This window comes from Hemicordylus capensis, chromosome 1, assembly GCF_027244095.1.
Source record: "Hemicordylus capensis ecotype Gifberg chromosome 1, rHemCap1.1.pri, whole genome shotgun sequence".
NCBI lineage: Eukaryota > Metazoa > Chordata > Lepidosauria > Squamata > Cordylidae > Hemicordylus > Hemicordylus capensis.
This window is the reverse complement of record NC_069657.1, coordinates 34896981-34912114: the sequence shown is the minus strand read 5'-3', so window position 1 is coordinate 34912114 and position 15134 is coordinate 34896981. Positions and strand designations below refer to the sequence as shown.

At 46.5% G+C, this 15134-nt stretch overlaps 1 protein-coding gene across 9 annotated transcripts in view; it reads right to left on the bottom strand.

The window, feature by feature from the left end:
- The window catches only part of LOC128334016 (cation channel sperm-associated auxiliary subunit beta-like), a 216076-nt gene that overhangs the window by 122494 nt on the left and 78448 nt on the right, over nt 1–15134 (bottom strand). For 8 of the 9 annotated variants that reach the window (XM_053270222.1, XM_053270289.1, XM_053270274.1 and 5 more), the window contains 4 exons: nt 13679–13797; nt 6874–6906; nt 6145–6327; nt 5790–5856 (listed from right to left, as the gene is read on the bottom strand). In XM_053270222.1, the coding sequence (XP_053126197.1) occupies nt 5790–5856; nt 6145–6327; nt 6874–6906; nt 13679–13797 (402 nt within the window). The remainder of the gene's footprint in view (nt 1–5789; nt 5857–6144; nt 6328–6873; nt 6907–13678; nt 13798–15134) is intronic. The other variant, XM_053270282.1, reaches the window with a different exon arrangement.

Sequence of the window (15134 nt, the reverse complement as noted above, 5' to 3'; positions counted from 1 at the left end):
TGGAGTGGCCCATAAAGGCCTGATCCCTTTCTTTATCATATAAGCTCTATAACGTCTCCACTTGCAAGCGTAATTACGGCGTGTGGTCGCTCGTCTACTATTTAGTAGCATATCATTTAGAACCTGATCCTCCATGCCATCATTTCCAGGGCATGTACCTCGGGATGTAAGACCCATCCCTGATCTCTCTGTAAGAGGTCTGGCATCCCTGGAAACCTGTGGTAAGTGCCTTGTGTCAACTGCAGTAGAGGCGCGAACCATGGCCGGCGCGGCCACCATGGGGTCAGCAGAATGCAGTTCGCTCTGTCCCGTATAATCTGTGCCAATGCTAGGCCTACTAGGGGCAATGGAGGAAAGAGATAAAGCAGTCCCACACTCCAACTGTGCTGGAACGCATCCCCCAGGGACCCCTCTCCTATGCCCGCACGTGAGCAGTAACTGGCAGACTTTGTGTTGGCATAGGTCACAAACAAGTCTACTGAGGGGACCCCCCATTTCTCAAACACCTTCCTGAGGTACTTGGGGTTCATCTCCCACTTGTGTCTCTGCTCGAAATTGGCGACTCTGCTGAGGCTGTCCGCCAAGCAATTGTCTACCCCCCTTATGTGAAGTGCTATCAGATAGACAGAATGTCGTACACACCAATTCCACACTCTCTGGGCGAGGAGACACAGAGACTGTGAGACTGTTCCTCCTTGGTGGTTGATATAAGCAATCGCTGTTGTATTGTCCAATTGCACCTGAACATTTGTCCCCCTGAGTAATGGTGCGAACGACCTCAGGGCCAGGAACACCGCCATCAGCTCTAAGTAGTTGATATGTTGTCGAGTCTGAGGCTGTGTCCAAGCTCCCTGGATGCGGTGGTCCATGCAATGCGCCCCCCATCCTATTAACGACGCATCCATCGTCACCCAGCGGGTGATGCTTAGTGGCGCGAACTGGACACCCTGTGTCAGATTGCTCTCCTCCATCCACCTTTTCAAACTGCTTATAACTGACTGTGGTATGGTCAACTGCATCCTTTCACTGTCCACATTGGGGCGGAAGTTGCAGAGGTACCACCGTTGCAAGGTCCGCATGTTCAGTCTTGTATAATGTACAGTGGTGGTGCAGGAGGCCATCAAGCCTAGCAGCTTCTCACTGCTGGTTGACGCGTAGAGTCCACAAACTGCTGAATAAGCGACCTTATTTGATGAATGCGTTCCGGTGGCAGATATGCACGTTTCTCCGTGAAGTCTAACACAGCCCCAATGAAACTTATTCGCTGCACTGGGGCAAGATTTGATTTCTTCCAGTTGATGTTGATACCCAGGTCCTCCAATAGGTGGATGACATGCCTGTGGATTAAGAGCTCTTTGATGTGGCTGACCAGGAGCCAGTCGTCCAAGTATGGATATAGCATCATCCCCCGTGTTCTCAGGTAGGCCACCACCACTGCCATCACTTTGGTGAAGACTCTCGGCGCCGTTGACAGACTAAACAGGAGAACCATATACTGGTATATCTGATTCCCCACCGTGAATCTGAGGTATTTGCGGTGGTTGTCTTGAATGCTTACATGAAAGTAGGCATCCTTCAGGTCCAGTGTTGCAGCCCACGCCCCTTGGACCAAGAACGGTAGAATAAATTGAAGAGTCATCATTCTGAACTTTCAGGACACTATATAACAATTTAGACCCCGGAGGTCCATAACTGCTCAGATCCCACCGTCCTTTTTTCGGAATTTGAAAGTATCGGGAATAATAACCGGAAAGTCTGTCCTCCCACTGCACTGGTGCAATTGCTTGCTTTCCTAGTAACACCCTGACCTCCTCCTGTAATATTTTCGTGGCAGGTGTGAATTTCAGACCTGAAAATGGAGGCTTGGTCTCGAACTCCAATGCATATCCTGTTTGTATTATTCTCAAGACCCATCGGTCTGATGTTATATTGTGCCATGCTTGGGCATGGCTTGCCAGTTTGATGGTATTTCTGGCAACTACAGGACCGGTGGTAGTGATCCCGGATAAGTTGGCTCTCCAAGGTGTCAACAGGCCAACAGTTTCGGTGTTCGGATGTACTAGTGTACACAGTGGGTGAACATTCTCGTCAAAAGCCTTGTTTGGGAGTGTCCTTCGCTTGTCTAGTCGCATTTCCCTTCATTTTCTGATTATATCTCTTTGACCGTTGGTAGGGTTGGTAGTGTTTTTTGAAGTCCTTTCTATCCTGGTACTTATTGCCTCGTTGACGATAGTAAGGGCGGCTCCTTGATGCAGTACCAGTTGTGCCTGTGGATGACATGAAGGTGTGGGCCATAAATTTAGATTTTTTCAAGGTCTCCATAGAAGTATCAGTTCCTTCATGGAAAAGTCCTTTCCCATCAAATGCCAGTGATTCCACTCTGTCTCTCATGTCCTGTTGGAGTGAGGTGGAACGAAGCCAAGCATGCCTACGCATGGTTACTGCCGTCACCATCGTGCGGGATTCAATTTCTGCCAAGTGCTTAAAGGCGCTCAATTGCTGTCTTGTGACAGCAGTTGTCCTCTTATAGGTTTCCTGAAACTTCCACTGAAATTCCTCTGGTGTCATTGTAGTAGAGTCCTGCAACAGTGCATCCCACAACAAGTGGCTATATCTGGCCATGCAGGCAGCATAGTTAGCTATACAAATTGAGAGACTAGCAGTGCTGTAAACCTTCCTTCCCAATATACCTTCCGGCCTTCCTTATCTGCAGGTGTCGTGTGGCGGCAACCACCCTTGGACATAGAGGCGCAGTCAACAACTAACGAATTAGGCCCAGGATGACGGAGAAAGTACTCATTGTCCTTCTCTGTGATCCTATACAAATTCTCCAGGCGTTTTGATGTCGGCGTTGTTACATTCATGGTCTCCCAAGCCGTCTTTGCCGTCTTACTGATAGCAGGAATCATCGTCAGCGCGACCGGATGAGAAGCTTTTGACTGTTTCATCATGTTATATACTGGATCTATCTCCTCTGCGTCTGGGGATTTCAACTCCATTCCCAGAGCCTCCGCTATATCCCATATAAGGGTGTGATACGCCTTCAATTCTTCAGTTGAAGAGGTGGAAAGCCTAGGAGGCACATCAGACCGCGGATCTGACCTCTGACTCATATCATCATCCTCTGTCCCAGAACTCACATCAGAATCTTCTCCCGTACCATATCCCCCTGGTGAGGAGGGTGGTTCTGAAGGTGGCGGTGTCAATTTCCGCTTTCTCTTGCCACTCGGTTTTTCCAGTGGACGTTGGGCTTCAGGGGGACGTTGAAGGTTTGGTTGTATGAAAGGTGCCTGCTGAACATCAGGCGGCTGTTGAAGATGTGGTTGCATGACTTCCGGTTGATACTGTGGTAGTATAACCACTGGTGGAGGCTGAGTCAGTAATTGCAGTTGTACAATCAGTTCTTGTGGCTGCACTACAATAGGGTGTGACCGTGACTGAAGATCTATAGCCTCAGGTGGATGTGGTTCCGGCTGCACAATCAGAAGTTGCGGCTGCAGCTGTGGCTGCGGTTGTGGTTGCAAATTAGTAGGGGGCGGCTGTAAGAGAGGTACATTTTGTGACTGTGCAGAAGGCACCTGTAGAGATCTCCAACGCAGGTATTCTGCATAGTCATCCGGTAAAGTGTGGCGAAATCCACAAGTGTGTGTAGGTTGCACTGAAGGTTGAAGTGCCTCCTGCTGTGGAAGCGCAAGCTGGTGGTTTAGAGGCTGCCCTGAAGATGGAACAGGCATATGCAACTGTGCTGCTTGGTGACGGGCAGGTGAATAAGAGGGGGTCTTGGGCAGTCGGACAGGCTCTTCTTTTTCATGGTCCACATCAAGACCAGTGCTCAAGAACCCACGAAAAGTAGATCCGGAAGGAGTACTCGAAGCAGAGTCCAACAAGTCCTGCAACTGCATATAATGCGCTCCATCCCCTGTGTCCAAAGCTGGAGTTCTTGGGGTTGAGGGGGATTGAACCAGAGTTGCAGCTGGCGACAGCAGATGTACGACCCGTCCTGCCGCCGCCAATACAAGCTGCACTGTCTCAGTCAATGTCGATGGGCGTTATGTAGCTGCCCATTCCGAAGTCAATGTTGACGGGATCTGCGCCGTTGATGCCACAGTCAACGCTACATTCGATGCTGAGAGCATGTTTGATGTCGAGCCTTGTCTCGATGTCGAGGCTGTGGTTGTCATCGATGTTGGTGCCGACATCATGTTCGATGTCGAGCCGGGTCTCGATATCAGGGCTGTGGCTGCCGCTGATGTCGGTGCCGAGCTTGAAGCTGAAACAGCGATGTGAGAGTAGCTGCGCTGTCTCGGTACATTCGAGGTAGACTCGTCTGAGTCACCTTCAAAGGCTTGTGCTGAAGTCGGCAAAGGGGTCCGCTGTGACTCAGACTCTGTAAGAGTCAAACTCTTGTCAGATCCTATTGCCTGGTGTGCACGATGCTTGCGTTTCTTTTTTGATACATCCTTAGGTCTCTTAAAAACTTCCTCCAGGCGTTTCGTGCTGCTAGTCAACACGGTTTTAGACTGCTGCCGTGCAGTTCCGCGGGCGCTCGATGTTGTGGGTTCTGGAGACCAAAGCCGCCCGAAGGCGTAACGCCCTATTTTGTCGCGTCTGCTTAGAGAAAGCGCAACAAATCTTACAAGCTGAGGTATTGTGCTCCTCACCAAGGCACATTAAACAAGCTTCATGGTGATCCGTACGCGGAAGCTTAGCCCTGCATTTCACGCATCTTTTAAAGGTTGTTTTAGGCTCCATTGCCTGGTCACACCACAAACTTGTCAATTCAATAGTCCGTAAAACGTCAGCAATCCAAAGTCCGTTCCAAGTCTAGCCGTAAAGTCAAACTATCTTTCACCAAAACAGTCCAGAAAGCAGAAAACAATATCCAAAACCAGTCCTTGTTCAAAACGAAGTATTCCAGTCCAAAGTATTCTAATCTGAGGAGCTACAGCTACGAGGTACAATCGCTAAGGCGGTCGAAAAGTAACTGAGTGAGAGACGCCCCAACTGCCAATATCAATAGCACGGCACGTGCATGCGGGCGGGGCGTCAAGAGGAGCTAATTAATCAGCCCGCGAGGTCCCTGTGCAGGCGCAGAACCCATTCCTTATGGGTACAATGGATCTCATTCCAGATCCAGAGGAACCTTCTGCACCTTATCTCGCACTCCCTCCCCTGCTCGTTAGGGTGAGCCTAACTGAGCAAGAGAAGGACCAACCTGGGCTGATCCACTGGCTAGAAAAGGATGGTTAGAGCCAGCAAGGCATAGTGGTTTGACTAGGACCGGAAAGACCCAAGTTCAAATCCCCATTTGGTTATGAAACTCACTGGGTGACTCTGGGCCAGCCATGTATCTCTCAGCCTAACCTACCTCACAGGGTTGTTGTGAGGATAAACATAACCATGTACACCACTCTGGGTTCCTTGAAAGATGAGCGGGATAGAAACTTAAAATAAAAATTTAAAAAGGAGTAGTTGGAGGGGGATTGCTTCTGCATTCTCTGCCCATAAAGAACTGTTGCAGTTGCCAGTTGCCTTGGGACTGGAGAACTGAAAGAAGCACATTGTGGCCTCTGCCATCAGCCAATGGACTAAGGGCTGCTGGGTTGTGTATGCATATATATGTGGGGATTATTGTTGTTGCTGCTTGCCATAAATTGCCTTGAGGATAATGCAACTGAAAGGTGGGGTAAACATCTTCAAAATAAATACATAAATAAAATTTCAGTATCTCAGCTACCTAATTACATTGGAAATTACATTTCCATTGCTTGGAAATTTGCTTTTCTCACCTTCATAGTCTTCTTTGTTAGCTAAACATTGAATGTTATACCATATTTTTGCTTTCAAGTAATCATCCTGTGAGAAACAGAAAGTGAAATCAGTCATTAATATACCAACTGGAAGGTTCTACTATACCACCACCCTTACTTTCTGATTTGTCAACCAGACTAAACTAGTTATCAGTAGTCTCACTGAAATTAATTGGACAAGCTAGTCATGACTGACGTGTCCTATTAATTTCAATAGAAGTATTCAAGAGTAATTTAGTCTGGATCTCAGCCACTGTCCTGAATCCTTTCTCGAGATGAGAGAGAGGATCAATAGGGTTGTCAAAAATCAGAGAAAACAGGAGAGAGCACTTGCTTTTTTGGTTCTTGGTTTGGGGGCACTAGCATTGAAATTAGGAGTGGTGACTAAGGAGTCTTTGCCGAGGGAGGCCATCAGCTTGACGGCATCATGCAGGACGAAAGAAGGAAGGAAGGAAGTACAGGAAGCTGTGACCTGGGTGAAGGAATGAAGTTGAGAGAAGGAAGCAGTGGTTGGCAACTGAAAAGAAAAGAAAGAAAAGAAAAGAAATATGAAGACCTCACTTGATAGGAAGAAGGTAACCTGGAGGACTTGGGTTAGTTATTAAACTTGGGTTAGATTTATTAAAAATTATTATAGATGTAAAGAACAAAGGCTAATTTTTTTTATTGGTTTGCACAAACAGCACTTATTATTCTTTCACAGAGTCTTCAGCCTTGGCCAAAGTTTCGCACAGGCCTAACAAACAATTACTCAGGAAACCCAGCTTAGGATCAGTGGGAGCTGCCTCTGGCTCCTAAGCCTTGCAATAACCAACACTGGACTAGATTTTCTAGTCACAAGTTTCACATTTTACAAGTCACATGCTTGTACGTTGAGTTAGACTATGTTTACTGTAAGCAATGATTGCAGGGATGCTTGTGTGTCAAGAAGGGCAATCAAATGAAATCCAGAAGAGAAGCCCTGGGGTTCTTAAGAGTATGAGGTGATTCTAATTGTTCAGGTATTCTACATGAAGCAATATACAATTAGAAACAGCAAATGAAACACTTAGACATTTCTCACCATTTCAAAGCCACAGAAGTCTGATCTGGTAAACTAGAAGAAAATAAGATGATAAAATAAGATATTAAAATATGTGATAAAACATGGCATGGGTTGTTGTTTTCTCCCACTCAGTTCTCATAAAGCACTTTCACAAATACATTATTTTTCATCAGGGGTCAGCAATCTTCTTGTAGCAGCATGCCACCTCCTGAAGCTACGTCCGGAGGCCACCAGTCATGCCCTCTGACTGTCAGCCATACCCTTTATGCTGCCATCAGGGGTGGGGCAAGGCTGCCTCCTTCCCACATGCTTCCTCAGCTTCTCCCAGCTGGCTTGCAGCCGGTTCACTAGCTGGGAGTCTTGTTTTAATCTAGAAAGCCAGTCCCCCAGCTAGTGGATTGGCTGCAAGTCAGCAGAGGAAGGAAATGTGCCGGAAGGAGGTGGACATGCCCCACTACTGATGTTGGCATGTGAGGGGCTGCTCCACCTCTTTCCCATGTGCTTCCTCCTCAGCATCTCTCCGCAGCAGCTAGTTGGAGTGCTATGGAGAATTGCTTTGCCTGTCACTCTTGGTATTGAGTGCCAGAGATTAGGAACGTACATAAGAACATAAGAATAGCCCTGCTGGATCAGACCCAAGGCCCATCTAGTCCAGCATCCTGTTTCGCACAGCGGCCCACCAAATGCTGCTGGAAGCCACAGGCAGGAGATGAGGGCATGCCCTCTCTCCTGCTGTTACTCCCCTGCGTAGGGGACGTAGGAAGCTGCCTTATGCTGGCAGTGACTCTCCAAGGTTTCAGGCAGGAGGAGTCTCTCCCAGTCCTACCTAGAGACATCAGGGAGTGAAGCTGGGACCTTCAGCATTGATGTTCTACTACTGAACATCTGGTGTTCTAACAACAGGCAGCGCTTGCACGTAGTCACTCATCCAAATGAACACCAAGGTGGATTCTGCTTAACAAAGGGGATAATTCATGCTTCTTACTACAAGCGCAGTTTTTTTTGTGTTCCCCCTTTTAGAGCAGGTTTTCTGACTGACCCCTGCTTTACGTGTTAACTTAATGCTTTTAAAGAGAGACCTGATTGGATAAGGTGGGGAGAGCAGTTGCTTACTCTTAGCTCCTTCTGCAAAGTTTCAGGATATTTCAGCAACCTTGCCTACAGAGCTGGGGAAGTGATTCTGCGGAGATCTATCATGGTTTGATCCCTCTGTAACAGGGATTCTCAACCTTGGGTCCCCAGATGTTTTTGGACTTCAACTCCCATAATCCCCAGCCCCAGTTGCCTTTGGTTGGGGATTATGGGAGTTGAAGTCCAATAACATCTGGGGACCCAAGGTTGAGAATCCCTGCTCTATAAGGTCTCTGTCTAATCCAGCTTCTGAGCTTTTAGGGTCTGTTCCTGAAGTTGTGTGCTCAAGTTCTGTGATCATCCCATTAATAAATAGAGATTCTGTTAATGTACTGTGCACGTCTTTTAATGTGCTGTGCACACTGCTGTCTCCTTGCCTGAACTGACCAAGGTGTTCTGAGTATTGGTCACCAGTGGATAATTCTGGGCCAGAAACAAAGTGATCTAACATTTATGAGGTAGAATTCCCTGCCACCTCACTGCAGCATATATTAAAGTTCATAAAGGCCAAAAAAAGTCCAACAGTCACATTTGACATTTTAAAAATTAGGGATTCGGAAATCTCAAAGGGAAAGAAAGTCAAATCTCTCCAAAATGCTTGGAGGTTATTTGAAAGCAGCTGTGGAGCCAGCCAAACGGCGGCCTAGGTCCGGCCCTGCTCGGTGGTCCCCTCCAAATACGCCTGTGCGCATGATGTCATGTGCATGGGGGCATGGCTCAGGCTCTGGAGGAACCCAGAGCAAACTCCCCCCTCCCACCTGGGCTACCAAGAGCCAGGGCAAACTCTCTTTCAGTTATTTCAGACAGCGCCAGCTGCCCAATAGGGAGTTTTTCCAGAGAGGGAGAGAAAGGGGGAAACGTCCTATCAGGACAGGGGTGAGTTCACTCTGGGCTCCTCTGGAGCCCGAACCACGGGGCTTCGGTGGCCCTTTTCATTGGTGGCCTGGGTTCTTTGAACCCATTGGCTCAATGGTGGCTACGTCCCTGTTTGAAACCACACTAACAGAAGCTCTGCTAGAAAGTATACCACAAATTAGGAAAGGTACAACCAAGTTCAAGAGGATGCCAGTATGAATATTTAGCAGAGTCGAGGAAGCTATAAGAGAGCAAGAAGGCTTCCTTTGGGAAATGGTGTGTGTGTGCGTGCGCTGCAGTCCCCCCCTCCCATTAATTTAAAATAGTAGCAGCTCAATGGCTTAACTGGGTGCTATTTGGATTTTATTTCCTTGTGTAGATTCTTTTCTCTCTCTCTGCTTGTAGCCAGCCCCCTTTAATAACTGGAATGCTGTTATTTTTAACCCAATTTCCTTAAGGAAAGTAAGCTTATGAAATTTCCCAGCATTCGGTGTGTGTGTCTGTGTGTCCACCCCATCAACTGTGTGTCCACCCATCAAGGAGAGCTGGTCTTGTGGTAGCAAGCATGACTTGTCCCCATAGCTAAGCAGGGTCTGCCCTGGTTGCATATGAATGGGAGACTTGATGTGTGAGCACTGCAAGATATTCCCCTCAGGGGATGGGGCTGCTCTGGGAAGAGCAGAAGGTTTCAAGTACCCTCCCTGGCTTCTCCAAGATAGGGCTGAGAGAGATTCCCGCCTGCAACCTTGGAGAAGCTGCTGCCAGTCTGTGAAGACAATACTGAGCTAGATAGACCAATGGTCTGACTCAGTATATGGCAGTTTCCTATGTTCCTATGTTTCCTAATGCCTGTACCAATATAAACCAAATTTGCTACAGCTGTAGGGACACATAGGAACACCTCAATGGCATAGTTTTTAATGATGTCATCCACCCCAATTTTAGATGCGTTTGAGGCGCAATGGCTAACTTGTGGACCATCCAACCGATCTGAACCAAATTTGCTGTAGTTGTAGGTACACACAGGGACACCTAAATGGTATAGTTTGTGATGATGTCATCCACCCCAAATCAATGTGGCGGACACAAACATTTCAAGAAAAAGTGGGCTAACTTATGGAGCAGCTAACCAATTTGAACCAAATTTGTACAGTTGTAGTGATTGTCACAGAGGGACACCTCAATAGCATATTTTGTAATGATGTCATCCAATTCAAGATGGCAGACATGATGCCATCGCAATTCAAGAGATTGGGAATTCAAGGGCAGACATGTGAACATTTGAGGCACAAGTGGACTATGTTATGGACCATAGCAAGAATGAATTGTCCCCTTTGCTAAGCAGGATCTGCCATGGTTTGCATTTGAATTGGAGACCACATCTGAGCACTGTACAATATTCCCCTTAGGGGACGGGCTGCTCTAGGAAGAGCATATGCATGCTTGCATGCAGAAGGTTACAAGTTCCCTCCCTGGCATCTCCAAGACAGGGTTGAGAAAGACTCCTGCCTGCATCCTTGGAGAAGCTGCTGCCAGTCTGTGTAAACAATACTGAGCTAGATGGACCTGACTCGATTTATACCGTCTGACTAAATTGGTATAAACCAATTTCCTATGTTCCTAGGATAACCAATTTGAACCAAATTTGGTACAGTTGTAGGGTGTGACACATAGGGATACATCAGCGGTATAGTTTGTGATGATGTAATACACCCTAATTCAAGATGGCGGACACACAAAGATTTGAGGCACAAGAGGGCTAAGTGGTAAACTGTATAACTGATTTGAACCAAATTTGGAACAGTTGTAGGGCCACATAGGGATATCTCAATGGCATAGGTCGTGATGATGCCATCCATCCCATTCAAGATGGCAGACATGTGACCGTTTGAGGCCTAACATATGAACCACCTAACCAATTTGATCCAAATTAGCTGCAGGTGTAGCAACACATAGGGACAGCTCAAGGGTATAATTTGTAATGATGTCATCCACTCTGATTCAAGATGGCAGATGTGCGAACAGTTGAGTTACAAGTGGGCTTTGTGGACTACCTAACCAATTTGAACCAAATTTTACAGTTGTAGTCAGTGACAAATAGGTACATCTTAACAGCATAGTCTGTGATGGTGTCATCCCCTCCAATTCAAGATGGTGGACATGTGAACATTTAAGGTTGAAGTGGGCTAACTTGTGAATATGGTAATTATCAATTAAGATTATAGTGAAAGGAAAGTAGGCAGATTAGTTCTTACCAGAAAAAATTGTTTTTCTAATTGTATTTAAATTGTATAAGCAGCACCCAGGCTTTGAGTACTGTTTATAATTTTATTCCAGTTTGTTTATTCTCAATAACTGGGGTGTGCTGTGGTTTTTTGTTTTGTTTTTTGCAGCCCTGCTGCCACCATTGTTGCTGCTGTCTGTGTGCTGACTGTACCTGGTAGATTAATTTTTGGGTTTTGTAGGCCGGTGTGTGGTGCCCACTCTGCCAGGCTCCTTCTGTTTAGATTTTTTTCAGTGGCTTGTCTGCTTTTTTAATTGTTTGGGTGGGTGGGTGCCTGATAGGTGCCCACCTGCCCTCCCCACAGCAGTCAAGTCTCAGTGTCTGCTAGGTCAAAGAGTGCATTCGAGAGAGACACTTGGCAGACTCCAGGTGAAGACACCACTGGAAGCTCCCAAACAAAGATGCCAGATAGGTGATGCCCCCCACCACAGACCTTGGTCAGGTTTTTTGGGGAAGGGAGGGATTATGTGGCAAGGCTGTAGGAAAGGATGAGTGGGTCAGAGAGAGGCCACAATAATCTGCTGCCCTTCTTTACCTTCCCTTCCCTTGAACTTTTCCCCTTGTTGCTCATTCCCCTCTAAAAACAGCCCCCCCCATAAATCCTACTGCTTTATTTGTGGAGATTTAATTTTTTAACCTTTTCTGTGTGCACCACAGTGCTATTGATAGCACTGTGTGTGGCATACAGACCACCTCTGACCCCACACCCCCTTAAAGGTGCTTATTCACACACACACACACACACACACACACACACACACACACACTTTCAGGGTTAGGGCTTAAATTTTGTTTAAACCCTAAGATGTCTGGGAGGGTGTGTACCAGAGCCAGGAGCAGAATGGCAGGCAGAGGGAGGGGTGATGCTGCTGGTCATTGTGGGCGATGGAGAGAGGGGCCTACTACCCGAGTCCATAGGCCTGGCATGTCCTCGAGTAGCGGCAAGGCATAAGCCTGGTGTATCCTCAAGTAGCGGACTTGCTCCTGCTCTCAAGCAAGGGAAGTAGCCTGCATGGTGGGTGCAGTTGGTGGGCAAGTGGTCTGGCTGGCCACTCAGAGCTTCATTTCATCACCCAGGCCATTGTGGGAGATGACTGCTTTGGACAACCAGCCATTCCAGGTGGTGAAGAAAGCCGGCTTCTGCTGGCTGCTTCGACTGCTTGCCTCAAATTACAACATCCCCTTCAGCAGGCGAGTGGTGTCCTCCCTGTACTGGGCATGCAGAGACGCCATGTCAGGGTTGCTGAGCACAGCCACATTTGACACCACTGTGCACTTAACTGTTGGTCTGTGGGACAGTGTGGGATAATACCAGTGAGAGGTACTGGTGTCGGTATCGATATCAGCATCAGGGTTGGAATTGAAGAAAGTTCTGTAGTGACAACAGGCACCTCTGGTAAAGAGGAAGAAGATTTAGATGCGGTAGGTGTTGCAAACTGAATCATGCAAGGAAAAGGGGTACAATCTTGATCCCTTGGTCCCTAAGCTTAATGTCAGTGGTTGAATCGACAGCAAAAATGGCAAAGCTAGGTGTGTGTCTCCAACAGTCATTGATGTTGAATGCTGGACTGTCTCCCATGCTGAAGAAGACATTTGTGATATCAACATTGATGAGGAGGTTTTGCGATGTTTGGAAGCCAAGTGAGACGGAGAATTTTCTTCTTGGTGTTTCCATTTAATTAATTAATTCAGCCATTAAATTAATTAATTTCTGTATGTAAACCACTTTGGGGACTTGAGCTGAAATGCGATATATAAATACTTGTTGTATTGGTATTCGTTTCCATTTTTATATTGTCTATTATGTTTTCTTTAGAGACATTGCAGGTCTTCTTAAAGACCTCCTTAGAAGGTTCTAAGTCAACATGTAAAGTATGGGAGGCTCTTTCAGGTGAATGCCTCGATGCCTTGACACCAACTTTGACTTAGAGCACTGATGGTCAGGCGAAATCAAGGTTGACGATGTCGACAGTAACAAGGACTGCAGCATTGGTGTCAAGGGGCATAATGCTTTTTCGTACAGAGCAGTCATGAGAAGTAATTCTCTACTTTTTCTGATTTGTTTTGAAAAGTAGAGACTGATCTTACAAGAATGAACTATGTGATCTTCTAGGCACAGCAAACACTGATCGTGTTTGTCTGAAGAGGGGAGAGTATTATCAGAAGAAGAGCACTTCTTACAAGTTTTTTTGAACTTTCATTATGTCAAAGTCCAAAATGATAGAAAAATGTGAACAATCCATGGTCAAAGCCTAAAATCCAAACAATTTTTTCCTAATTTTAACAGTAACTGAGCCCGACTAAGAAGCGAATCATTGATCAGGTACATGCAACAGCATTTGAGAAGGAACTGAGTGAGCAGCAGGTGCTCTGCTGCCAAAAATACTGAGCGTGCTTTGAGATAGAAGGCGGAGCTACAAAGTGCCTCGAGGAGCTAAGAAATCCTTCTGCGGGGCCTTCTGCACAAGCACAGAACCAAAGTTGTGAAGGATCTCAGATAACCATAAAGATCAACAGATTAGTGTTGTTGTATTCAAAATCATACTTGCTTACTTTAATCTGTTCTGTAGCTGGATCACACAGATCTTGACTGATAAATAGTCCCAGTGAGGAAAGGATGATTAAACGAGTATTTGTTAAAATGACATTCACAAGTGAGAGATCAGCACAATCTGTGGAAGAGAAAAAACATTCTATTACTTTCTATTGTCACCAGAAATTACAAAATGGAGCTTCAGGCTCCATTCTGTCACCAATGCTTTTAACAATATGAAACCATTTTTAACATCTACATGAAACTGCTGGGTGAAGTCATCAGGGTATTTGGTGCTGGGTGTTATCAATATACTGATGATACCAAAATCTATCTCTCCATGTCATCATTATCAGGAAATGGAATTATCTCCATAAATAAGAACATAAGAATAGCCTTGCTGGATCAAGTCCATCTAGTCCAGCATCCTGTTTCACACAGTGGCCCACCAGATGCCACTGGAAGCCACAGGTAGGAGTTGAGGACATGCCCTCTCTCCTGCTGTTACTCCCCTGCAACTGGTAGTCAGAGGCATCCTGCCTTTGAGACTGGAGGTGGCCTATAGCCCTCCAACTAGAGGCCAATGATAGACCTCTCCTCCAGGCCTGCTACAGGCAGTAATGGGTTGGATGATTCATAAAAATAGAAGCTGAATCCAAGCAAGACAGAGGTGATCATTGTGGGAGGCCATAATCTGGAGGATGAGATAGAATCTCCTGTTCGGGATGGGGTTACACACAGAGACACCCAGAAAGAACAGGTCAGTGGTTTGGGGAGTGCTCTTGGATCCTGGTGTCTCAGGTTGAGGCTATGGCTAAGAATGCTTTTCACCAACTTTGGCTGATATGGCAGCTTCACCTGTTCCTTGAAGAGAATGACCTCAAAACTGTTTCGCAAAACAGTAGTGAATATACTGGTAACCACCACACTTGATTACTGCAATGCACTCTATGTGGGGCTGCCTTTGTATGTAATATGTAAACTGCAACTGGTGCAAAACACGGCAGCCAGGTTGGTCTCTTGTTCATCTTGAAGAGACCACATCACTTCTATATTAAAGGAACAGTAACTTTTCCACATTACTCCTATATTAAAATATTGGCTACCAATACTTTTATGGGCAAAATACGAAGTACAATATACCCTAGCTCGTCTGGAGGCGACTCAGGGTCGAGCCTTTTCTGTTCCTGCCCCGAGGCTCTGGAATGAATTCCCTAATGTTGTAAGAGCTTCCTGATCTCAAAAGTAAGGTAAAGTGTGCCGTCGAATCGGTGTCAACTCCTGGTGAACACAGAGCCCCTGTGCTTGTCTTTGGTAGAATACAGGAGGGGGGTTACCATTGCCATCTCCCACACAGTATGCGATGACGCCTTTCAGCATCTTCCTATATCACTACTGTCCAATAAAGGTGTTTCCCATAGTCTGGGAAACATACCAGCGGGGATTCGAACCAGCATCCTCTGGCTTGCTAGTCAA